The sequence below is a fragment of the Anser cygnoides genome, chromosome 3, assembly GCF_040182565.1.
Source record: "Anser cygnoides isolate HZ-2024a breed goose chromosome 3, Taihu_goose_T2T_genome, whole genome shotgun sequence".
Taxonomy (NCBI): domain Eukaryota; kingdom Metazoa; phylum Chordata; class Aves; order Anseriformes; family Anatidae; genus Anser; species Anser cygnoides.
Genome location: NC_089875.1, coordinates 35,853,336 through 35,878,791, shown reverse-complemented (window position 1 = coordinate 35,878,791; position 25,456 = coordinate 35,853,336). Strand labels below are relative to the sequence as shown.

Sequence of the window (25,456 nt, the reverse complement as noted above, 5' to 3'; positions counted from 1 at the left end):
ACCCACAAATTAGATAATCCAGCCATGGAAAACGATAAATGGATCTATCAGCTGTTCCTCTTGTAAAACTACCACCCTGCAGCAGCAGCAATGGGGCATGACCTAGGTGGAGGTGCTATAGCTGTTGCTTCAACACCCTGCTGACCAAGTTCAGCACGCCTACACCCACAGCCCAAAAAAGCTGGTGCAGATACCAGAAGCAGAACTTTAGGAGTGCTTTCTGCATGTAACAGCTATCCCAATCATCCACTGCTTCGTATGCCTCCATCCCAAGGCACCAGTCCAGCTATTTCTATTCAGTCCTGCTCTTTGCTGCCTGACCATGTCTTGGTTTGCCAAGGGCTTGCTCGTCAGCACTCTCATCATCACGTCTCTTCTGTTCTCACTCCCTGACATACAGCTCTGTTTCGAAGTCACGTTAGGATTTAACTCAAGAAGCTTCTTAGTTAATTACTGACCTACTAATAAGAAGCTATGTATAAAGGAATCTAAACACATACATATAGATGCTTATGGATTTCTGAAAATAGTCTTCTTGAGTGGAAAATAAGTGGCTAAATACCAGTAAATGTATGTGCCCTAACACTTGAGACTATTTCTATCAACATCTGTAAGTAAGGGGCTATCAGGGGACTTGCAGTTGTTCTGGGAAATGACACAGCCACTTAGCTGTAAAGCCCCAGTATTTGGATGTCTAGCCCCCAGTACATCTAAAATTGCAGTCGTAGGGACTCAGTTTTTTTTTCTTCCCAGGATTATCTGAATAAATGAACCTCACAAAGCATTATGAAAAGGCCGATGAAATTCTGAAAGTCATAACTTTAATTAACAAGACTTGTTTTTTGTTGTTATTGTTGTTGTTTGGTTGGATGGTTTGGTTTGGTTTGGTTTGGTTTGGTTTGGTTTGGTTTCGTTTGGTTTGGTTTGGTTTGGTTTGGTTTGGTTTGGTTTGGTTTGGTTTGGTTTGGTTTGGTTTGTTTCTCAGTGGATTTACTAGCTAGGTCCACTAGTAGATTTGCTGTCTGGACAAGATTTTTGCCAGTACACTTTATTCTGCCTCACAAGGGATTACCATGGCAAGTCTAGACTTTTATTTTAAGAGAATCATTGAGAGAATCAAATCATTATGGATGATTATAAACTAGTAACACAGCTGAAACTTCTTGATAAACCTCTGTTGTTGTACCATTTACTGGTACATTGTGCTATTGTATAGTTTCTGTAACTACTGGACTGGAGAATCACAAATAAATGTTAATCAATTTCACTGAAACCAAATATATTTACAGGACTGTTAAATCAGAAGTAGCCAGAAACTATGTATTGTTTCAATGTGTCTTTTGAACTCTTTCTCCTGTATTTATTCTAGATTTTTAAATGTAAATTTTTACCCATAATCATCTTAGATAAAACAGCATAAGTTCACTCATGTTACCTTTACACTTCTGAATACTTAGGTGGAATTGCAGATTATAGCCTGCATTTCAGTATCCTAGGGTATGATACCAGTCCTTTCTTTGATAATCTTGTGACTGCTGTGATCCTGATGGTCTCGATAAAATTTTCCTCTTAAAGTAACCTGACTTTTGTTTACCATCTCATTTGGCCAGGTCACACTGAGTGCTGTTTTAGACGTCCTAGACAGCTTTTTGTTAAATTCCTGCACCCACCCTGATCAGAAAGGAGTCATGCTAATGCTCATTTCATACTTCTGCTTCTCCGTGGTCAGACTCACAGATTTGCTCTGTCACTAATCGTCTGGCTTCAGAGTGACTGTTCAAGAAATAAGATGCTATTCACATGAATTAAGGCATCCAGCTCTTCAAAAGCTGTTTTACCTCTTTAATCTGACTCTCACCTAACTAATCTGGTATTTATGATCTTTAGAGCCACTTAGTTTACTCCAGGCTACTAGTTGTAGTCCTTTAACTACAGTGCTGAACTGCATAGGGAAACTGGAAAAAGTTGAGCCAAAACATCAGGCAAGTGCTGCTTCACCTTCCAAAAGAGAAAAAAACTCTTGACAGGCTAGTGCAAAAGGAGCATAGAAATCCCTACCAAAAAACATGTGGGAGGGAGCATATATTTAAAATAGGACCGCCTAATTCAGCTGCTAAATCACTGTAAGGAGCTCTCTATGTCTGTGTGTGCGGGAGGGAGAGGGAGAGACAGAGGGAGAGAGTCAGAAAGGGAGAGAGGAGCAGAGGGAGGGAGGGAGGGAGGGCAATGTGCCTTTCACAGAGCTGGGAGCTCGATGGGAATGTTTGATTAGCTCCTCTCTGAAAGAGAAAAGGTGTCCAGGCCTCCCTTCGCCGCCTGCCTCCGATTCTTTAGAATAATGTTGGCTGGAGTTTGTGGTACAGAAAAGCTGGGAAAAAATAGCACTTTCATACTGTGTGGAGGAAAGGAATAAAAAGTTACACACCTCAAGCAAGGTAATTTTGATGTTTCTCTACTGTATTTGTTTGTTGGGGAGAGGGAATATTGCCTTTTTGTGTGTTGATAGTAGTTAAATATTTTCACCGCTAAGAAACTGTAGGGACATAACTTTTTGTTTAACATTCCAGCTGTGTGCATAAGATCAAAGACTTAAGGAGATTAAGACATAGATGTAAAATGAAACTGTACTTTATATAGACTTTATTAAGTTTTTATAAAAGCATTAAGCCCCTACTGTTAAAGTGGACACATATGCTCACTGCCTGAATAGCAAGGGCTTAACTCTTTCATAAAGCATGGTGTATATTAGTCACAAGTCAATAGACATATATATGCCAAGGATTCAAACAGCGTGTGAGATGTAATATGACTTGTTCCCTGTGTTTAAAGTAGTTTTGCTTTCAAGACTTTTTCTTCACCTCTTTGATCAATGGGGAGGTATGCATCGTATCATTAATTCGCAATACATGACTCTGGGGAACACTAATCTACAGGACACAGAACAGAAAATAGTGTTATTCCACTGATATGACCTATACAGCATAGTCTCCTTTGCTAGTCAGATAAGTACAGATGCATGAGCAGTACAGTAGCCTAGACTCTATATACCCCTTTGTGCCGAGCGCTTGTTTTGCTGGTGAGGCTCCAAAAATGAATAGCATTGTCAAGCCTGCCACAGCCGTTCAGCTCTCTGTGGAGAGATTAGAGTCTCGATAAGTCTCTTCAAAATGTGATTTCTGTCAGACTAGTACAAACATGAACCAAATGCCCCAAGCAAACTTTCAACCCTACTTGATATTTTGTTTCTAGAGTTTATGGGAACTACACCACATCCAGAGCAAAACAGGAGTTACAAATTGCAGAGGCAGATCCTCCTTTTCCTCTAAACCCTCCAAAATTTAAACAGAAGACCAAAACCAAGCAAGCACACACAGAGAAAAAGTTTCTTCAGTTTAGATGGTTTAGAAGATCTATTTGACTGAGAATAGCAATGGAGTCATATATGTTTATGGCTTGTGTTTTACTACAGGCATGTTAAAGATAAAACCACCTTGCATGACTGCTCAAAGACTGGCTTTTTGCTGTATCTGTAGTACCACATCCTTCAGTCCTTGCTCAGATTATCACTTGAATTAAAGTGATTACTATAAGACTGGTCTCTTTAGGAAACGCAGAGCTCAAGGAAAAATAATGTGCACGTGCAAAAAAGATTGCACGTGCACATTAGTTTCTGAATATTGAATTGGTATCTTACTACAAACAGACTTATTTTCCTTCCATATTTTATCTAGTGCTTTGAGTTGCTGGGGTTGTTCTCTCTGGGGTGTCAGAAAAAGCCTCCTGTCTTTCTGTTATTCAAGGCATAGAAGTATTTAATTAATTGGAGTGAAAAGAAAAAAAAAAAAAAAGGAAAGAAACCTTTATGTCTTACCAATATAACTGAATATTGCATTGTGCTTTTGCCTGTAGCAGGAATTTCATGTTCTTAACTTGCTCGCTACTTTCTGTAAGACACTTTCTTCTTTGGCAGTGTTCTTGCACAAGACTTACCACTGCTGATTGAACTAAGTAGTTTTACAACCAACACCATCAAGGAAACTGTTTCCTCACACTTGGGATGCAAGAATGAGACTCTGTGGATTCTCCGATGCCTAATAAAGAACGAGTTCCTACTGAAGTCTCTCATTTAGTGGGAGCATTAACAAACACTAGCATTTACCCCTTCACCCAGCCACTTACTTTCACAAAAGTAGTAGGAATTTAGTAGGAAATTAGTTTTTAACATTCCCTTTAGTTAAACTTGATTAATTTGAGTATTTCTGAAAGAAGACTGGGTGAGACACAGTGTAAACACAGAAGATGAGAAAAGAGTCTGATTACTTCAGGTGAAAGAACAGAATTATTTGCTATTTCTGGCCATTGCTTTTTAGAAAACACTGCTAAATATAAACCTGAAGTTTATGTAACAGTGGCATCAAGGACTTGACTGTAGCTAGTCTGTCTGGAGAAATTTAATTTTTTCCTATTCACCCCAGAGCCACAAATAGAGGCTTAGAAAGAAAATACTGCCCAGTAACTTACATACTAACTCAAGACCTAGGACACACATGCTCACATCTCTGCTCCTAACTGATGATAGGTAAGACATTTAGGACAGCCAAATGAACTGAGCAATAAAATGGCTAGTTCAGCTTACTATCCACAACTGTGACTGTATTCCTTCTCCGGCATCTTGAGGCTAAATGCACAGAAAAACAATGCCCTGGCACACAAAGTCACCAAATCCCCACACCAGAGATTTTGGGACTGGGATGGGCAGATGCTGGATCAGCGAGGTGTGTGTTGGCCCACTGCAGTGGCGTGGGGAGGCACTATATTTTCTGGACGGGTGGTCCGGGGTTTCCTGAGAGCCCCGGGAGATGTTCTGGCCTCCTGAAGCTCTGGGTCCACCACGACTCCGCTGACGTGCTGCAGAGTCACATCACATTCAGGGCTCACTGATCTGGGTTGGAAAACAGAAACACAGAACAAAACAGAAATAAATGCAAAACTAAAGTGGTTTTTTTTTTTTTGTTTGTTTGTTTGTTTGTTTTTTTCCCCCGCCTGGAGTAGTTTTTAAGGCCCACAGGGAGAGATAGGTGCTTAGCACCTCCTTAAGCATTTCAATCACTTTTTTGAACTTGCCTGGGCACAAGGAGCACGTTGTTCCTGTGCTGTTGGCCTTGGGTGCCTGTGCTGGGGGATTCAGCTGGGGTGTGGGACAATGCAGCCACTGTTCAGGGCCCGATTGTCACACAGAGACTATAATTATCTCCCTTCTAATGACCAGCCAAGCAAGATAACAGTTTTTATGCTATGTTTAGAAAACAATGTCTTACTACAAATTGGTGGTTCATTCGCCTGTAAAAGAGCCTCTCTAACTGTCTTGGAGCAGATGCCGTTCTTTTGCATCCTGATTCCTTTATTTATTGCACATTTCACACTTGGAAAACTTGGGTGAATGCTGCGCAGGCAGTGCAGCCTCCCCATGTCACTGAAGATGGCAGAGCGGTGCAGAAGTGCCCAGAAAACCTGTGGCTGTTTCGGTTGCATCTACATCAGTAAATTGAACTCTGACCGTCTGGCTCATGACAGCCTGCATCTTGTGGGTGAACTCTTTTAGCCCCCAGCCCAACAGGGCTGCACGTGTGGCTGCAAGCACCGTGGAAGGGAGCAGTAAGGATGCTTCTTGCAGACTCCCTGTAATGCCCTGCAGTGGCAAAAAGCGGGGTGTGAAGGGGCTTGCGGTGGGTAACACGGCAGTGTGTATTGCAGATGAGATTTTACCCACAGGCACCCTGGGGAGACTTCTGACATGGTGTAGGCTCCTAAGGCATCTATGGGGGTAGCTACACCCACCAGCAGTGACTGCAAACTGCGGCTGTGTCTGACCCTTGCAGACAGGGGGATGAATCAGAAGTGGGCAGTCACGACGGCGGCACTCATGGTTTAGCTACCTGAGTGTTGGCTCAGGGCTCTGCAAACATTCAGCACCAAGCTCTGTGCTGGGGCAGCTGCACATTTTGTGGTGTCTGAGGGCTGCTGCCACATCCCCTGCTGGGTGCCCTGCCAGCAGAGCAGCAGAGCTGCCCGCTCCCTCTGCCCACGGCCTGCTCACCTTACCTCTTGCCACCTTCTCTGAGCTGGCGTCTCTGCTCTCCCCGGCAGCAAGGACATGGCTGGGTCATTTTTTCAGCAAATGAGCCCTGGAAAAAGCCAGGAAGTGTTGGTCAGAAACAAGACTTCCCAATGAGTTGGAACCAGCGTTTTAAGTTGAAGCTGCATTTTAATTAGAATAATAACATCATCTGCAGATTTTGCTTTCACCATTGAAGCAAAGCACCCAAACCTATAGCTCATCCTCCAAACTGGGAACACATTTGGATTCAGAAGAATATTTATAACCATCCTTGCTTCATTCAAATCATCTAGATTTAAGTGGGTCTTAACCTCCCAAGCCTTACTGTCCTGACTGAACTGGCTTTCTAGTAACCATTAAGCCCATCCTACCTCTGCGCTATCTCCAGAGCAGCAGGGTGCATTAAGAGTTCAGTAGCACATTAAAAGCTAGCTCTATCTATGTCAGTTATCCTTAATGTATCTCATTCTACAGGACATCCCGTAGATACAGATATAAAAAATACTTTGAAGATGCAAACTGCATTTGGAAACTGTGTTTTGGCCTGTCACCTTATAAAATAGCTTTGTAAATGCAATGCATGTAACACAGCAGCCAACAGTTTCTCAGCTGGCAGCTGGTTTCCTATGAAAAAATGCATAATTGCCAAGTGACGGTTTTACATGAGCCAAAATTTCTGGTAAAATTCTGAATGATCTTTGTGTAGCTTCACACAATCCTTTAATGTCCCCACCAGGATGCATTGGGGATTTCCAGTGCCTCCAGGCTTGTACATAAAACTGTGGAAATTTTTACCTCTCCAAAATCACTTGTTTACAGGGAAGTTTGAATGCGGCCACGTCTGTACCTCTGGATCTCTCTGCCAGGTTCCCTTAAGGATTCAGAAGGCTCCATTCTTTCTCTTTTCACCAAATATGCAGCTTACCCTGGAGTCAGTAGAAGAAGGGTGAGACAGAGGAAAGCTGGCAGCAGCGCTGTGTATCCTGGCCCTGGTCACCTCCAGCGAGTCAGAGTTACACAAGGGTAAGGGATCCGCGACTCCGGCGGCTGTTGGCACCACTACCAGCCAGCTTAGGGCGATAGGAGCCCACCTTGCTCACCTCTCTGGCAATGCATCTGCAGCACGCCAGCATTTTGTTCTCCCAGGCTTGGTGGAAGAAGAGTTCGGACATGGAGGGTACGAAGGGAGAGAGTCTGATAGGAGATGAGGTTAAATTGAGAGAAGGAGTGTCCAGACAAGGGAGGGAAGAGGTTATAGAAGTTTAGAGTAATTGCTATGAAACAATTTGGTGCAAACGGAACTGCTTCTGAGGTCAAATATAGGTACCACACATGCACACATGAATCTGCCAGGAACGAAAGTAAGCACCTGTCATTTTCCTCAAGCATGGGGTAAGCACCATGGCCAGGTCAGGCAGATGTTCTCTCACCCTACTCTGAGGGCAGTCATTCTACCAAACTGCCTCTCAAAATATGTGGTGATCTGGGATGTAGGATCTCAGGCTTCAGTGGTCTACATCTTCGATTCTCAATGGCAAAATTTGTGCATCTAAAGAAATACATGTTAGGCAATAACTAGAAGTTCATACGGTAGTCTCTTCAAACCATAGTTCAGAACAAAATTCCTGAGCATGGAAGTAGATTACGCAGTATTGAGGTCTGCAGGCTTTGTTCGGTTTTTAAAACAGACCTTTGACCCTAAATTACATGTTCCTGCTCTTGATTACCTGATTGCTCCCAATCCATGTGATTAACACAGTTTTCCTTTTTGATCTTGGGTTGTCAGAAACAGAATCCTGTGATTCAACTCTATGCCAAAACAGCAAGTTTTAAAACCTTCTAATGGGCAAAATTATTAAATCAGTATCAGCCTGGCCCTCAGATGTATTTCTCAAAAATTTCTGGCTGCACCTACACTGTTGCAGTATCCGTGGCCAGGCTCTAGATGCCATGTTCCATGCCACCACCTTCTCGAGCTCTTTATCTGCCTCCAGGGCACTCATACACATAAGGGATACAGTTTTGGAAGCATAACCACCTGTCATGTTGTCTGCATGCCCCATGTGCTAGAGAGCCCACTCCTGCCATCTGCCAAGGGCTGCCAACATGCATAACGTAGGGCTGCACAGCTTGGCCTGCACGATGTCAAGTCTCTGACCAGCAGTGCCTCTTCAGAAACCCCTAACATCCTCATTTATAATGCTGGCACCCATGCAAACCTGTAGCTCGCTTTCATCTCAAAAGCAGCATGGAGTCCCAAGATATCTTCTGCAATCATTAAAAAGCAGAAACGATATTCACAGGACCACTGTTTTCAACAGGCTCCCCACAACAGCCACGTCTAGTGATAGCCCTTCCTGATTTGCTGAAGATATTTTGTGTACGATATTTCCTTAATCAAGTCACCATTACTAGACATTGATCAATTCAACCACTTACTGCCTTATCTAAAACCAGTGCCACATGCCAGGAGAGCTCCAGATAGTTTTTTTAATTGCATATGTTTTATGAATCCTTATCCAACCAGTCCGTGGCTTTGGCATGAGGCATCAGTAGTGCTGAGTGCAGGACATACTGAATTGATACAGCTTCCATTCTGTTTTTCTGTGAGATGATGTATAAGTTTATCAGCATGCTTAAGGACTGGGTTTGCTTTCAATCTGGAGATAAAATTCACTTTTGCAGTAAAGGGATACATGTAGCTTTAATAAGCAGAGCATACACATCCTAAAGTTTCTCTAAATTTCTGCGTCTAAATTTCTACCAAACAAAAAAGTGTCAAGCTGTGTCTGAACATGCTACAAAAATTCCCCAAACCATCCCCAGAGTGATGTGCAGTTTATTCAGTGCCTTTTACACAAATTCTTCACTTTTAGGCCAAATATGTACCTTCAGGGGAATTCTGACACACTACAATAATTCTTAGCTTGCAGGCAGCACAATAGCATGGTTATTCAGCGCTTGCTTATTGTGCATCCAAACTGAGAAGCCACATATTGCGCTTTCAAAAGTCACTTCGGCTTCTCAGAACTGGGTGTTTTGTTGAAAATAGAAACAATGCCTTTTATAAAAAGTGAAAGAAATGTGGCCATGAATCTTACTCTCCCTAACTAACAGAGCCCTCAGGCACTGCTGGATTGCAGATATTCCCATTCCCTTCATGTCACACATTTGCTCTCGGTTTCTTGGGAACATGGCAATGCCAGGACTGATGGTACCCAGCTGGGACCTGGCTGGTATTAGGGAGAAGTAATTAAATTAGGAAAGGGAAAGAGGTTGCCCTCAGCAGCGAGCAAGTTCCAGTGCACAGACAGAGCAGGGCTCAAGCCTGGGAGCAAGGGGAGGAGATACACGAGATACGAGAGCTGTGGGGGATGGACAGACAGAAGGTAGTTGTCTGGACAGGGCTTCACAGGTCGGAGCTAACAGCGATTCCCAGTGAGCCATAAAAGCTGTGCATCGAAATGAAAAAACGTAACATAAAATAATACATTATTAAATGTAAAAAGAAAACAGGAAAGCGCGGTGCAATGACCCTCACAGATATAGTCATCCGGATACTCCAAACTGTATTTTCTCTGTGAGTGGGTGACATATCCTAACTGTATTTCTTCCTCTGCTGGGAGGAACAGATCAGGCCAGCATAATTGGTGGTTATCTCTGTGAGACAGATGAGAAAGTATAATCATTGCAGTTTTATTTAGGCCCTCAGAAAGGTCTGGCAAGTTAAATCACACTATAGTTTTAAATAAATTACCTTCATCTAAACGAGCTCTGTGGAAAGCAGAGAAACCATTTGTCACTGTTACTTCAGCCTTATGTTGGTTTAATTTCAGGGCACTGCATGAATATAAAATGAGAAGCACAGGGCTGCTTGGGTGTTTTTATTCAGCTCTAAATTGCTGGGTATAGCATCGTCATTCTACCTACCTGACTGGGGCTATTTTGGACTAAATTCTTCTTGAAAATCCACATGTAAACATTTCTTAAAGTGGCTCTGGAATAATAATAATAAAAAAAGAACTTGTGTGCTCCAAGTGCAACTGAGGTAGCATCAGGACCCCTGAAACCCAGGGAGGGTCCCAGGACCCTACAACCTCCTCCCCATCTATGTCCAAACCACAGAGCAAGGCTCCTTTGGCATCTTCTCAGCTCTTATGAACTTGACCATGTAGTGGTCAAGTTTCATCAGAGCGAGGAGAATGTGCCCAGGCATCCTCAGCACCCTCACAACCCCACTTAAAAAAAAAAAAAAAACACACATTAACTCTCTTCACAGTCACAGATCACTCAATAGGCTAAACAGCCCAACCTGAGCACAGCTACCACATGCTGACACCCATACTACGAGCCAGTCAGCTGAATTTCTTTGAGAAACAGAGCTGACAGCTACCTCTGTATAACAACACGGTGGGAAGCAGCACATCTTCGGGCAGCAGAGCAGTGTCTAAGCCCTCAGCTCCCATCTCTGAAGCAAAGGGCTTAAAATGCTACGCAGGAACAGCAGCAACCACCAGCCTGCTGTTGAGGGTGTGACAACCCACGGGTGGGAGGACAGCTGCGGACCAGTGTGGGATTCGTGTGGCCACTGGAAAGAGATGACAAGAAGCCTGTGGCTACTGCTCAGGTGGTAAAGGCTTTTTATTCAAAATGAATAGTCCTGCCTATAATCTTAATGCTAGCTGTGCATGTTACACAAAGACACTTTGAGGCAAAAGTGCAAGTTGTGCACAGGCTCAGAAACTCATCCAGCAGAGGTCTGGTTGTTCATTTTATCACACGCACAATTGCCTCATGTGCAACATCTATTATTTCTTCCAATTCCTCCAGCACCGTGGAAACACCTGCAGACATAAAAGCCTGTGTTTCCTCATCAGCTCTTTCTGAGGCACTGGATAACTTAGCAAAGTGAATCTGAGTACCGCCTCCAGGAGGCAATTTTGGGTTCTCAGTCCTATTTCCACACAGGCACCTGCCCCCAGCTGGGACAGGGCTCCCTTTCGGCTCTTCCTGCTGTTTGGCCAAGACTCCTGTTTGCAGCCAAAGCCCAAGCTCCTCTGAAAGCTGAAGAAGGTTTAATTATGCACATGGTACAGGAGACTCTGAGTTTCTTACTGACACTTCCCACAAACAGTGTGGGCAATTTGTTTGTTTTCTTCTCTTTGATCTGATAAGGTATGAAATGTCCTATCCTTGCAGATGGTGCTAGTGCAGATACTAGCTTTCTCTTGCTTCAAGTATAGCAAGTTCCTTGCAATTTCCTTCATATATGAAAGAAAAGAGTTGAGCTTTCCCTCATTTTTTTTATAGCAGAAGGTAATGGGTTCTATGATATTTTTAAATCCCTGGATGAATATATTTTATTTCAGACCATTCAAAGACAAAAGTCCAGCATCTCATGCAAATGAGCTCATGCTTACAAGCTAGCATTTTGAGTCTTACTTCTGGTACCCAGCGTCCTGACCTAGGACACCTGCAGGACAATCTAAGCTTCTGGAATGAAATACAGTTATCAACACTGCTTTTCTGGCTCAGCAGAACTCACTACCTGCCTTTTTAAAATAAACTACCATTCGGACTTTTTTTATGTGTAGACTTTCAGAGCAAATCAATGCACTGAGTGAGCAGCATTCCTTCCCTTTGAGGAGAACAGAGAGGAAACTAAATTGCATGTGACAGGTATTAGCCCTATTACCTACTGTGCACCAAAATGCGCAGCTATTATAATGGTGAGCAAGGTAGTGTACTATGGGGACAGAATATGAGCATGAAACAAAGAAAGAGTGAAACATTTTAAAAAAGAAACAATAGGAAAAAAAGTCTAAAATCTTTTATCTGCAAAGATGATGATAAGCTTGTTTATCTGAACTGCTGTTCTCACACCTACACCAAACCCACTTGATTTTCCTGTAAGGAGCACATATCTAACTCAACCCACAGTGCTCTAAGATGGTGTTGTTAACTCCAAACTACTTGCTCAAATAGCTTTCAAACAAAGTCCACTTCTGTTTTTTTAACAGTGCCAGTGTTGCTGCTGCATTATAACCTCTTGAGAAGGAGAACAATAGCATGCTTTATTGTGGTACAAAGGGAGTACAGAAATTAATTTCTGCAGCACAGGAGATTACAGGAAATAAACTGCTTACGCCTGCAGAGTCAAAGCATGTGGCACCAGCAAAGAATTTCTGTTTGCACATGTAATGGACAGCAATGCCTTACACAAAACATCAAGGACTTACTTAAAACCTGCACTTCCATCAGCAAAAGTATAGTTTTCCATACAGTTACAGTTTATACAGATCTAAACCATCTGTTTGTTTGTAGAGGTTCTTTCATGTAGCGGCTCTCTCAGAGAACTTTATAAGACTCAAGCTGCTAATAAAAGGTATAAAAATCTGACTTTATGTCCTAAAAGAATGGTTTGCTAACTCTGTCTTTTCACTGGCATTCGAGCTTTCTAAAGTATTTTTAGTACAGGAAAAAGGAATCAACATTCTTTCAAATAGAAATTTGATTTCAAAATGTTAGGATGGGGCTTACACTTGGAAACACTGAAGGAGATGCTTTTTACTGCATTTGTGCTTGACTTAACGTGGATTTAAGCAGCATTTAATGCATACACACTGCTTTCCTGGTATAGTAATAGCATCTGTTATGGCGCTCAGAAGGATACAGACGAGGAAATGTATTAGGATTAAAAAAAAGATCCAGCATAAAGTTTGGGAGATTTAATACTGAATGGTCACTAGTTGACTGACTAGGACTGCAAATAATTAATGGAAATCTGGTAAGCATAGCTGGCATTATCTCTCAGTTCATGAAGAGTGTTACAGAAAAGGAACAGAAGATGCCAGTGAATCAGGGCTTCCAAAATATCATCCATTATTCTGGTTTACTAATGAGACGCAAACTCAAAAGATGCCTTAGCATCCCATTGCTGGGAGTGAAAGGAGCCACAGCTCCTTCATAGCTTCATAGACATAGCAAACATAACCAGGGCACTGGACATTATAACTTTTTTTTCTTTTTCCCATTTTGTGTGTTATGACAGGAATTTCATGAGGCTGGAAAACTAAAATTATGTAAAATCCAATTTACACCAGGGATAGCATAGCTCAGGTATAAGATGCCAAGTTCAGGTTGGGGGTAAGTTGTCCCTTTCCAAACTTTGCTGCAGACTTACCTCATGTTTTAGGCCTGCTACTTTCTCTTCCCTCTGAGGAGCGCAAGAGAGAAAGTGAAGAAGGAACCACCCATAATAAACAATAACCACTAAAAAACAATTGTGGGTAGGGACCTGAGTGGGCCCAATTTGCTGAGGGGCCTGTGTGGTGATGGGGCTGTGTGCCCAACCCCAGAGGGGACTCCTGCTGTGGATGGGGCTCCTTGGCTCCTCATGGCCAGTCCCCCAGCAGGGGCAGGAGACTGGGCTGCTGGAGGGCAATGAGTCAGGCATGGCCCCACAGACACCAGGATGCAAAGACAAGGAAACCCAGCCCATGGGAGCTTCTCACAGTAAGAAAATATAGGGAAGAACATATAGTCCAAGACAGCTGGAAGAACGTGTTTTTGGCTTTACTTTCCACTAAAAAAAAAGTCTGAAGAAAACACACTTCCCTCAGTGAAAACTCTCAGAACCTGACTGGGAATCCAGGCATTAGGAAAGACCTTGCTATTAACCAACCATTGGTATATCCTCTCACTCTTGGCTTTTTAAAAAATATCCCAATTGCATTTTCCCAGCTAGAAATTAATGAGTAGGACACAGCATGCTCCTGTGCAGGCTGAGTAATTATCCTTCAGAAATGCCTGAAAAATGTATAGTAATCACATTTTTATTAATGCATTAGTAATAAAACCACACAGATTAGTATTAAAAATATTTTAAATGCATCATGTTTTAAATGGCTCTTTACTCTGAACTGAGTACCCTGAACTGTAGTACAGAGATGCTATAAGTGGAAAGGAGGAATACAAAACCCATGAGAGAAAGACCATGTGAAATTTTGGTATCATTTTTCAGTTATGGAAACATAGCAAACACACTCCTCTTGTACATAAGATTTCTCATTTTGGCTTTTTTAAAGTTGATTGCAATGTGGGTTATTTTCTTACGCCTCCATGTGGCCCCTTGCATCACACTTCTGAAGAACAGGTGGTTTAACCAGGTGTTAATAGCAGGAAGTCAGGAAAAGAACTGCAGAAGGCTGAGCTGTAAATTCATGTGGCCACTTGATGGTGAGTTTGTGGTAACATCAGTGGAGGACTTTGATCGGTTATTTCTCAGAGGTGGGATCAGATTGCATATAATAGGTGTTTGAAAGGCATGAGGTTTGAATAATCTTCAAAACAAAAATAAGATCTGGGATCAAAGGGGAGGATCAATACCAGCCCTACACGAAGCACATCCTACTTTAGCAGAAAACACGGAAAATCAGGCGAATTAGGGGTTTTTTGTATGGTTATTGAAATAAAACCGAAATATTTAATGACTTTGGTGTGTAAACCTCTGTCTTTCACAGACAAGTTGATAGCTGCATGCATGAAGTGGTGATATTAGGTTCCCAAGAAAAAAAATCTAGGGTAAAAAAAAAATTAAACACAGTACTGAGACTTACAATGGTAGATAAAAGGAGAAATCTCAGCAAAACTCATACTATAGACTAACCCAAAGCAGAAACTTCAGTTTTTGCTTTAATGGGATCTATTAATTTTGTAAAGTAAGAAAGGGACAATAGCTTTTTGTTTAATAGCAAAATGGCATTCTCAATCTGCAGATAAAACATCCCCAAAGCTGCCATTGAATTTACAGTGACTAGAGGGCCAGTCATACACACAGGTCCATTTGGAGGATCAGAGCCCTAGTTTCTCTTTTCTTCCCAGAGAAAGAAAAAAACACCATTTTATTCTAGACTTTTGTTCCTTTTAAGATTTTGAAAGTAGCGGATGCCATGCTAGCCCACCATATAGGAGATCTCATACTACCTATAGGATATCTGTGCATTTTTCCTGGTATACCAATGCCTAACATAGAAATTAATATAGTTGGAAAAATAAGTTTCTTTATTAAAATTTATTTCCATCAGGATGCCAGTAAAAGCTGCACCAGCAACAGTACAGTCCCCAGTAGCATGCTTTTGAGAGTAGCTATGACAGCAAATCTGTCAGGTAAATCGAACAGCCTTGCCTAAATGCTTCTATTAACTTTCCTGTTGGTAAAATACATGTTATTGAAGGCTAAGGGGTCTGCTGAACTCATTTGCCTCCTGATAGACTTTATATATGAATTCGTTTTAGATTTCTTGGCCTCTTTCTACCGGACATTCATAGTACTTCAGTGCCACCCAGGAGGGCTGGGATGGTACCCGGAGCAGCTGGCCTTGGGATGGTCGGGCATGGGGACAGCAGGGCCTCTGGAAATTAACAAGAGCTCTTGTGCAGCACTGGTGGTTAATACATTTTGTGAGATGGGAAAAGTCAGGCAGTATTGGACTCTGTCCACAGCAAGGCACACAGCAATCCACCCGTGAGGCAGCTTTCACATGTATCCTTTACTATCCCATCCCTCTTCTACTCTAGTTAAACTGGAGATGAAAGTGCCTCAGCGCTGAGCCAAATACTGTCAAGACTAAATCTCACAGCTATCTCTGACTTTAAGTAAAGATGCCACTACTGATTTTACTCACTATAGATTTGGGGAATGCCCAGTCAGCACCAGTACAGCCTTTAAAGGGCATGGTGTTTCTGCAAGTGGCCAGCAGCTCCCTCAGTCTTCATCTCCTATTGCTGGGACTGAGCTGAACTCAATCAAGTGAGAACTGACGAGGTCTTGCTGCTACTGCTTGGACAGCCTGGGGTTACCCCTGACTATGATGTCCACTGTTCTGAGAAGGACACAGCCCCATGTTGAGCAGCTTTCCATGCCCCGGGATTCAGCTTGGTGGCTTCTAGACAAATTCTGCTTCTCTCCACCTTAGCAGTTGGCAGGAAGATTGTTTTACTGAGATTGATAAGTGTCCTGGTTCCAGTTAGGACAGAGTTAAGTAGCTCATAGTAGCTGGTAGGGTGCTATGTTTTGGATTAGGATGAGAAGAGCGCTGATAACATGCTGATGTTTTAATTGTTGCAGAGCAGTGTTTACACCAGGCCAAGGACTTTTCGGCTTCTTGCTCTGTCCTGCCAGCGAGCAGGCTGGGGGTGCAGCAGGAGCTGGGAGGGGACAGACCCAGGACAGCTGACCCAAACTGGCCAAAGGGGTATTCCATACCATCTGACGTCATGCTAAACAATATATAGGGGTGGCTGGCCGGGGTGGGGGGGCCGGCTGCTCGGGAATAGGCTGGGCATCGGTCAGCAGGTGGTGAGCAATTGCATTGTGCATCACTTGTTTTCTTACACATTATTATTGTTAATACTATTACCATTATCACTATTATTATTATTATTGTTATTATTATTTTCCTGTCTTAATAAACTGTCTTTATCTCAACTCACAGGCTTCACTTTCCCGTTTCTCTCCCCCATCCCAGAGAGGGAGGGGGGAGGGTGAACGAACGGCTGTGTGGTGTTTAGCTGCCAGCCAGGTTAAACCACAACAATAAGGAAAGGTGTAGTACAAAATACTTATTTCCAAGCGATACTGTTACCATAGTTGCTGGCATTTTGAGTTCCCTGACCATAATACAGAAGCAGAAATTGGAGGTGCAGCTGGCTTGTATAAAAACAGTTATAAATTATATAGGCCCACAACTGGATGAACTCAGTTTAATCTGGCATACTATTTTCATCTTTCTCACTCAAGAAACATGTGGTTTTCTTGAAAAAGAAGAGCAATTAAAATAAAAAATGTGGAAACACTGACTTTGAGGAAAGATTGCAGATTTTTTCCCTCTGCCCCATATCTGTCTTGTCATTCTACTTTTCCTTCCTGAGGTGGGAGAAGCCCAGCTCTGAGTACACAAATTTCTAAGTGGAATATGTCACTGCTATGTTTTCCAGGAGGCAGACAACTTGTTTTCCCTAACCGTTTCCAGCTTTAGTGCTTTCTATACTTTCTTTGATAGCAAGCTAATTTTGACTTCAGTGCAAAGCTTGCCATTTGAAAGCATGTAATCAATTTCCTTTCATTTTGCTCCTTGAGTTTTTCCTCTACAACACACAAATATTTTCCCACTCTCTAATGTTTGTTAGGCATTTTGTGGTATTTTAATGACTGATGTTAATTACAAGCATCCAACCCATGATTTCCCCAGCAATCATAATATAATGAACATTTGCTACTAAAGGTGAGGAATTAATCCTCATACATTGTGAGGATTTCCTCTTCTTTTTGTTTCCTCCTATGCCTTGTTTAAAGTAGTGTCTCCTAATTTGCTAGAGATGAAAAGCTTCACGTCTCAAGCTCCGTAACTCATTAGAAAGATGGTTTAAAAATACAAATTTTTGTGTTTTCATTGTCATGCTAAACTTCTATCCACTGACCGCTCAATCACTACTCATTCAGCCCACTTGTAACTCTTTCAAATTCAAAGAAACAGAGGGCATGTGAATAAATGAATGCGAATAAAAATAAAAATAAAAATATTCCCCCATATAACATCTCCCAGATGTTACAGAGGGGAAAAGTGACCACAAAAGCAACATGGAAGGTGATGCTCAGGAAAAGGAGTATATCTGTGATAAGCCTGTAGTCTTGTAGTCTGGACAAGAGCTTCAGGAATGGCAGACATCAGGAACCACATACGTAGACCCAGAGAAAAATGTTGTCCAGATGTTCTGAGAGTCTTCTCATTCTCAGGCATGTTCTCACACACACACAATAAGGAAAGGAATTAAACCAGTAATTTGGCTTGGCTCAAAATCAATGATGTGATTACAAGATACTTTGCACAACTTGCTTCAAGAGTAAGGAAATTTATGTTCTCCTTACATTTGTGAAATTATGGGGTGCAATTGGACATGCAGACAGTACAAGTCTGAGAATACTCCCTAGAAAACTAGCAAATTAACTTGAACGGCTGCAAGAGCATGTCCATATCTGTCATGTCCTCTGCTACCACTGGCTTCAGAAATAAGTATAAGGAATGAAATCTTGGTTTCACTGAGGAAAAAGGCAAAACTTGGACAGAAGGAAAAAAATTAGTCCATGGTTGTTCCACAGACCAAACATCATCTCCTCAGGGGACATCAAAGCAGACAGCTCAGGAGAAAAGAGCACAGTACATGAGGACTGTGAAATGTTGAAGAATGATGCACAGTTGCTCTTCCCCCACCTTTCCAGTATCATCTGTCATAACTCTAAATACAGCCTGATGTACTCTTTTTTTTCCATTTCAGTGCTCCTTACCGACACATCCAGACTTTGCTTTAATCACCATGAAGGCCTCAGTCGTTGTGATCTTCTTTGGTAAGTACAGTTGATGTGCTACAATTAGTAGTTTGTGGATTTGTACACCCCTGTCCTGGCTGACCAGTGACTCCACTGCTGATGAAGCTCTCTGTGGAAGGTAGAGTAAGCCTTGACACAGCTTTTCAGAAATAGGCTACCCAAACTTCCAAACTTTTGCATAGAAATAATATTAATTATTTGCAGAGATCTCGAAGCACATGGCTGCACACAGTCCACATCAGATGGTATCACTAGTGCTGAAAAATATCTGTAACTTAAAGATTCCCTATAAAGAAAAATCAGCTATTTCGTACTGTGGGAGCATCCCCAGTTTACCTTTCTCTGAGAACACACAGCTTTCTATGGCCAAGAAGGTGACAAAGGAAAATGTTTATAAATGTATCCTATTTTCTTTCCTCTGGATGTCAGATGAGATCATGCTTTCTGGGAATGTGTAGAGACTCCAGAATTTGCAATAGGTCTTACATGAACAACCTGGTTGATCGGGCATAGTTGCTTTGTGTAGTGTACTTATCACCCTTTGATGGCGCTACAGCCATCATGTAGCCTAATGGTGCTGTATGACATTAATTGCAATATTCCCAGGCTATGCTCCATCTAGCTGACATCCTCCAGCCTGGCAGGATATCCATGTTTAGTTTAACTTCATAATTATCTATGTTGTTCTTTTGTCTTTACTATGAAGACTATCTTCCTCCACATTAAATGATGCCCTAACACAGTGTGCAGCTGGGACTTTGCACTTTCTTTTCCATTGCTTCTATTTTTTTTCTAAGTACAATTTCTCTTCGCACAACTTTACCAGTGTCAAAAAGTCCCAATACTGCATCTATATGCTGTAACTTCAGAAACTGTGAGACTGTTTTTACTTTTGAGCAGGTTCTAAGAGTTACTGTCTGCAAACACTTGCAACCAGTCTAGGGGGAGAAGATTATATTAAAAAAAGATAGACAGAGAGAGAGAAGCAGAAACATTGCTGTTGCTGAGTCAACACTTCACAGAGTGTTTTATTTCACTCTAAAAGCTCAGAAAAGAAGGTGAATAGAAGGCCAAGACATTTGTAACAGTTATTACCCACAGCTTAGTGCTTATAAAGTAAGCACACAGAACTGTTTGTACATCAAACAGCAAGTAAACCCAGCCAGCTAAGCAGCATACATATATAGTGATGTATTTTTTAACATAACTGTATGTCTCTTCTACCATCACACTTTTCAAATCACAATTCTACTTACTTAAGGAAAGCAGTGTCCTTGCTGGGAGAGGGCATTGGACATGACACACTGGAATCTCATACATTTCATGATGCTCCTGGTATCCCATATCCACTACCACCACTGAGTGAAATGCCACAACACGCTCTTATAGCATACCATCCCTGCATGGGCTATTAAAATGTATCTTTCTCTCCCTAACTTCCTAGCTGTTTTATGCACAGAGCATGTTGTTTCACTGGTATCTCTACACACCAATTGCAATGAGTTTCTACTGCTCTTGGAAATACTTAGGCTTTTTGTGATTTTCTGGAAATGGATGGACTTAATGGCATATTTTGACAGTGAGTTCCACAGATTAATGTGTGATCAATTCATGTTGAATCCCTTTCAAAAAGCTCCCCCACGGTAGATGCCATCTTGACTGAAAAGTTAACCAACAAGTGGAAACCTAACTGTGGCTTAAAATATTCCCATTTAATTTTATTTTTTTTTAACAAGTTGATTGAAAACTGGGAAATCCCGTGCACAGGAGCTCCTGGTGACTGATGCTGGTAGTTCCTTTTTTCTGATACTACGTTTTCTTTGTTCTAGGTGTATTTCTTACATGTACATATGCAGCCAAGGAAGCTACAAAGAAGATTAAAAAGGCTAAGCTATGTAAGTGGTCCCATTAGTGTGCCTAGCTGCTTTACTGCAGGCAAGACTGATGCATAAACATGTCCAAAGTGAAGTCATATTCCAGTAACTCTTCACAATTCTTTGCAGAGTCAATAGGAATATATATTAACTAACAAATTCTACTGAAGTCAAATCACTGAAATGTGTGCTACTGTACATTTGTAAAGAGGATATTGTGTATTTCACTATTAAAATGTATCTTCATAGGTCCCCAGGTACCATACGCACTTACTTTGGAGAAACGAACTCTGAAGATCAGAAATATCCGCAGGCTTCTTCAGTTCACCCTCACTTACAGCCACAACCCTTGGCACAGGGGTTGTTATGTGTTATATTGTAGATACAGAAGACATAGACATCGACATCTCTTGTGTCAAAAAAGCATTGGTATAAGTGCATAAGAGGAAGTCATCCCTGTCACTCAGTTACTCATTATTTTCATGACAAGATAATTCATCTATGAAAACATTCAGTTTGACTTTACCAAGATTTTGTCCTCACAGACATACCCCAGATCGACTGTGATGCCAAGGCAGGGAAGATAATCAATCCTGAATTCATTGCAAAATGCCCTCCTGGATGTCAAGATGTAAAATACCGTGTGTACGGCACAGACATCTATGCTTCTTTTTCCAGTGTGTGCGGTGCTGCAATTCACAGGTGAGTGGGTTTAAAGAAGCCAGGCACCCTGAGAGAATCATCATCTCAGTGTGGGGAGCTCTTGGCCTTTCAGGTCCTTTAAAGTTCCCAGTGCCTTGTAGCTTTGATTGCAGGCTGCTGTTCTAGTGAAAAGCACGTGAGAAAGACCACACGTGATAATACGGATCCAGTCTTATGAAGTGCTGTCAATCCTCTATTCCTACAGAAATCAGTCATGTCTGAAAGTGTTTTTCAACCTTAGGAGAAATGTTTTGAGTTTTTTCAGATCTGCCATTCAAGCATAGCAAATGACTATTATACTATTATTATTCAAGTAGGATGGAGCTGCTGCTGCTACTAATAAAGCTTTAGAAAAAAGTAGACTTATCACTGGCAATGAATACATACAACTCACATACTTCTGGGACTGGTTTTGGTTCTCTAGATTTGAATTTAGCTGTCCTTGATGTCAGAGGCTGAGTAATTTGCTTTTCTGCCACAGAAGGAAATACTGGATAAGGAAATGCATAATACAGATTTTATAGTACAAATTATACTAAATTTAATTTGCCATGCAAAAGTGTGCAGATTAATGGAGAACAACTTCACAACCAAAACACACCATAATTGCAGGCAGGATGCAAAAGCAGGATGCATTCAGCTGAAAATGCAGGAAGAACTTGTAGAGTCTGATCGACATCTTGGCTTCATTCAGAGTTATCATAATGCTTTCAGTTCTGAGAAATACCTGGGAACCTGAGTAAGCTTGAATAGTTAAGACTTGGGGACTTTGTACTGTATTTGAAAACAAATTCCCTTAATATTGCATTAGGGAACTGTAGCAGCACTGAGAAAAGAAAATTGTTCATGAATCTTAGGCGACACCAGCTGCACCACCAGTGGGAACTTCTCTGCCTTCCTTCCTTTCTCAGTCCCAGCCCATGAATTGCTCTGTCCTTGTAACAGCCTACTCCAGTATGACCTGCTGAGATGAAAAACTGTGTTACTGCAAAGCTTTTGATTGCCATGGGAAAGCATCTCTAAATCAATAAGAAGATGCAAAGTATTTCGTTTCCTTAACTAAGGCGGTCTGCTGTGAACTTTTACTTGAACCTGTAAGACAAAAGTTCTGCTATAAGGGGCGATGCCTACGAGGAGACAGTGAAGCCCTTGCTGCACAGAGGACCAACGAAAGATGCTGTGGATGAGAGCCCACCACGAAGCCGCATCTCTCCGTGTGCCCTCGCACTACACCGGCGGAGGTGCCGGTGCGCGCAGCGCTGCCATCTCCTGGCTGCAGCTGCCCTGCTCATCCCCTTGCTGGGAGATGGCTCTCAAGGGACCGGCTTTCACCTGTCAAATTCTTCCTGCGGATGCACGTTGGAAACCGTGTGCGTCACTGCAAGCAGGGCTTGTCCCAGTGGGAAGTTACGAAACGCTGACGGTGAATGCAATTTCTGCCACAGCTCAAATGCTGGCTCCCTGTGTTATTGGAGTGAGGCTTTCAGTTTTCCTCATTTGCCAGCTAGGTTTGGCTTCATTAACTCACGTTGCATTTCTACAGACAGTGAATTTCCTTTCCTTATGGTTATTATACCATCAGCTTCTCGCAATCATCAGAGACAGCTAAGGCAGTAACATATTCTTCACCACTGCTGGCTGCCCATTACTAATTGACATGCACTGTGCAGTTACTGTCAATTATACCAGCCCTTTATAGTAGCAATCACTTCCCATTTTTTGTACTGTCCTAATAATGCCACAGCAGGTTGCATACAGTGAAGGTTTTCTGTTTGTCCTAAGAAAAAGATTACATCAAATGTCAAACACCATTTAATGTGCACCAGACAAGGAGATGGTCAGGTTTTCTACAGCTTTTTGCAGTAATATTTTGTTCACTTTACTCTGGGCTGAGGCCAGAACCAGGCTTAGTTTTCTGTGGTAATGCATACTGAAAATCAAAGAAAACATTGGTTTTCAGGAAAGAAAAAGGCAAGCGAGTGGCAGGTTTGCCTTGTGTTTGTCTAAATTATTTCTGTTGCATGGCTGGCCCTAAAACTCCTGTGAGTACATCGCATATCTTCAATCATGCAGCCTAGCTTGTAGGAATTTTAACAAAGGCTTTTTAACTTGTCCTTAAACCAGTCAGCCTTAAACACAGAACACATAGATCTATGGGAAGAGCAAACAGAGCCCGATGGCACTGTGTAGCAAACTGCTCTTCTCTGTGTTGAAGTACAATTTTTTCTCTGTGGCAGACTTAGCAGTGGCTTCATAGCTCTACTGTAAATCCTGGCTTAAAGATGAAAGCAAATGCTTCCTACCTCTTGCACTGCTGAATGGTCTCTATGTTTCTGGGGAGAGTTTCCTCCTTCAGCTACTGTGTTTTCCCCTTGCAGTGGTATCATTGACAACACAGGCGGGAAGATCCTGGTTCAGAAAGTGGCTGGCCACGCCGGTTACCGGGGGAGCTTCTCCAATGGAGTCCGATCCCTGTCACTGCCACGCTGGAGGGAGTCCTTCCTCGTCTCAGGTACTGCGCCGGAGCACCTCAGTTAGTTCTTATCCTGGGCTTCCTATAGAGCCAGCAAGGAGAAATACACCTCACCAGAAGTGCACGGGGCTCAGCCCTCTGCAGGTCTGCCAGAGGAACAGACAGTCTGGATTGACTGCCCAAGGGCAGCCCAGCTCCTGCTCTTGATGCTTAAAATCTGAGCCTTGGTACCGGTGGGAAGATCTCCCTAACGCACTTGCTCTCCACCCTGACAAGTATTGCTGCTAAGCAAACTTAAGTGGCCTTTTGGCCCCCTCAGTCTGCATCTGCACCTGTGTCTTCTGAAACAACTTGTTCCTGTGCTGCCGTTCAGGCTTTGCAGAGAAGCCTTGTTGTCTGTTTTACTCTGAGTTGTGAGCGTTTCCTTGATAAGCAAAGCAATACATTTTCACTGCAGCTGTTGGACACAATGGCCCAGGTTCTCCGAGTTCCTCATTAAAATTAAACATGTATAGTTTATCAATATATACCTTTAAAATAAAAACTGCCAAGCCATCTCAAACCATATATAGCTGTAATGTATTTATACAAAACCCTATATTAAAAAATGCTATTGGTGTATCCCAAATAAGTTATGAAAATCTCCTACCTCTGTGAGCCAAAAAGTGTTGCTATCTACCCAGTGCAGGGAAATCCATCCCAATTTAATGCTAATTCCTTTTTCTGTCCATTGTATATACAGCAGCTCACTTGGATTCACTGATGAAATTCACAATTTATATACAATTTCTAAATCTAATTTCTTGCTGCATCCATACAATGTGTAAGTTCTTGCTGGTCCACACATCTGTAGTTTTGGGATAGGCGTGACCAACTGATGTTAGTTAACTTCATCTGTTTTGGAAAAATCAACAGCTCAAGCAACTGAACAGCCTCTAAAAATAAAGAAATATTCTTTTCATGTGAAAATTTGTGGACAGCAACAGAGGTTTTAGAAGCTGACCAAAATGAATTGCCATCTGGAGTTTGCATTAATATATTTGGATGCACTTTTACAGAATTTTACCATGGGTACACCAAATTGAGAAGGATTTATTTTGGATGAGTATGGATTTCCTGGAATAGCTGAATTGCTACTTGTACTTGTTGCTGGTTTTTTTTTCGCAACAAACAGCACATTGTAGTTCTGGTACATAAATGAGAAATAAGAACTTCTTACCTCAGCAGCTGCTCACTTATCCTATAAAACTGTAGGAATTTTTGATTTGTAGTAACAAAAACTTTGTTCTTAATTAATTAATGAATTAACTATGAAAGATTATAGAAGAGAAAGTCACAAGTACACAGAAGAGGAGATGATGAAAAATCTGGATATTGATATAGGCATGGTGAGATTTGTCTTTCATACACTTAATTTTACGCATGCTGAGTGGTCCCTCTGATGTAAGTAGAACTACTAGTTTATAAACTAGCACAAGTGTAAATGTAACATAATATAGCCTGTCTCATGTCACATTTTATATACAAATAAGAAAGAAATTCTTACTATACCTGATGAAAATGTGGGAATTGTTGAATTTCAGAGAGAAATTCAGAAGCCTAAAACCCCAGGAAGGTTGTGCTATTCATGCAGCCCAAGGCTGCATGCAGTCAGATCTCATTCTCAAAAAGAGAAGAATAGTGTTTCTGTTTTTGTTTGGTTTGCTTTCTTTTTTTTTTTTTTTTTTTTACAATTATGAGTCATAAAAACACAGAGCTGCATAAAACATTCTCCAATAAAATACAAGTCACCTAAGGCATTAATTTCAAGCTTTAGAGCTTGCACTGAGTCTCCTGTTCTCCATCCAAGTTCCCCTTCATCAGACCAAAACCGTATGCGATGCTGCACCCTGGGACAGTGC

At 41.8% G+C, this 25,456-nt stretch overlaps 1 protein-coding gene and 1 long non-coding RNA gene across 4 annotated transcripts in view; one reads left to right on the top strand and one right to left on the bottom strand.

The window, feature by feature from the left end:
- The first annotated feature begins 2,189 nt into the window (after positions 1-2,189).
- Positions 2,190-25,456, top strand: part of VIT (vitrin) — a 55,158-nt gene continuing 31,891 nt past the window's right edge. For 2 of the 3 annotated variants that reach the window (XM_013170623.3, XM_013170608.3), the window contains exons 1-5: positions 2,190-2,435; positions 18,455-18,524; positions 20,336-20,401; positions 20,926-21,082; positions 23,461-23,594. In XM_013170623.3, coding sequence (XP_013026077.2) covers positions 18,494-18,524; positions 20,336-20,401; positions 20,926-21,082; positions 23,461-23,594 — 388 coding nt within the window. In that variant the 5' untranslated portion in view covers positions 2,190-2,435; positions 18,455-18,493. Of the gene's footprint in view, positions 2,436-6,937; positions 7,142-18,454; positions 18,525-20,335; positions 20,402-20,925; positions 21,083-23,460; positions 23,595-25,456 lie in introns of all 3 variants that reach the window. The other variant, XM_066993907.1, reaches the window with a different exon arrangement.
- Positions 2,618-23,524, bottom strand: LOC106029357 (uncharacterized). The gene is made up of 4 exons (XR_010830230.1): positions 23,386-23,524; positions 6,914-7,044; positions 6,103-6,185; positions 2,618-4,942 (listed from the first exon to the last, which is right to left on the bottom strand). It is a non-coding gene; the product is annotated as an uncharacterized lncRNA (long non-coding RNA).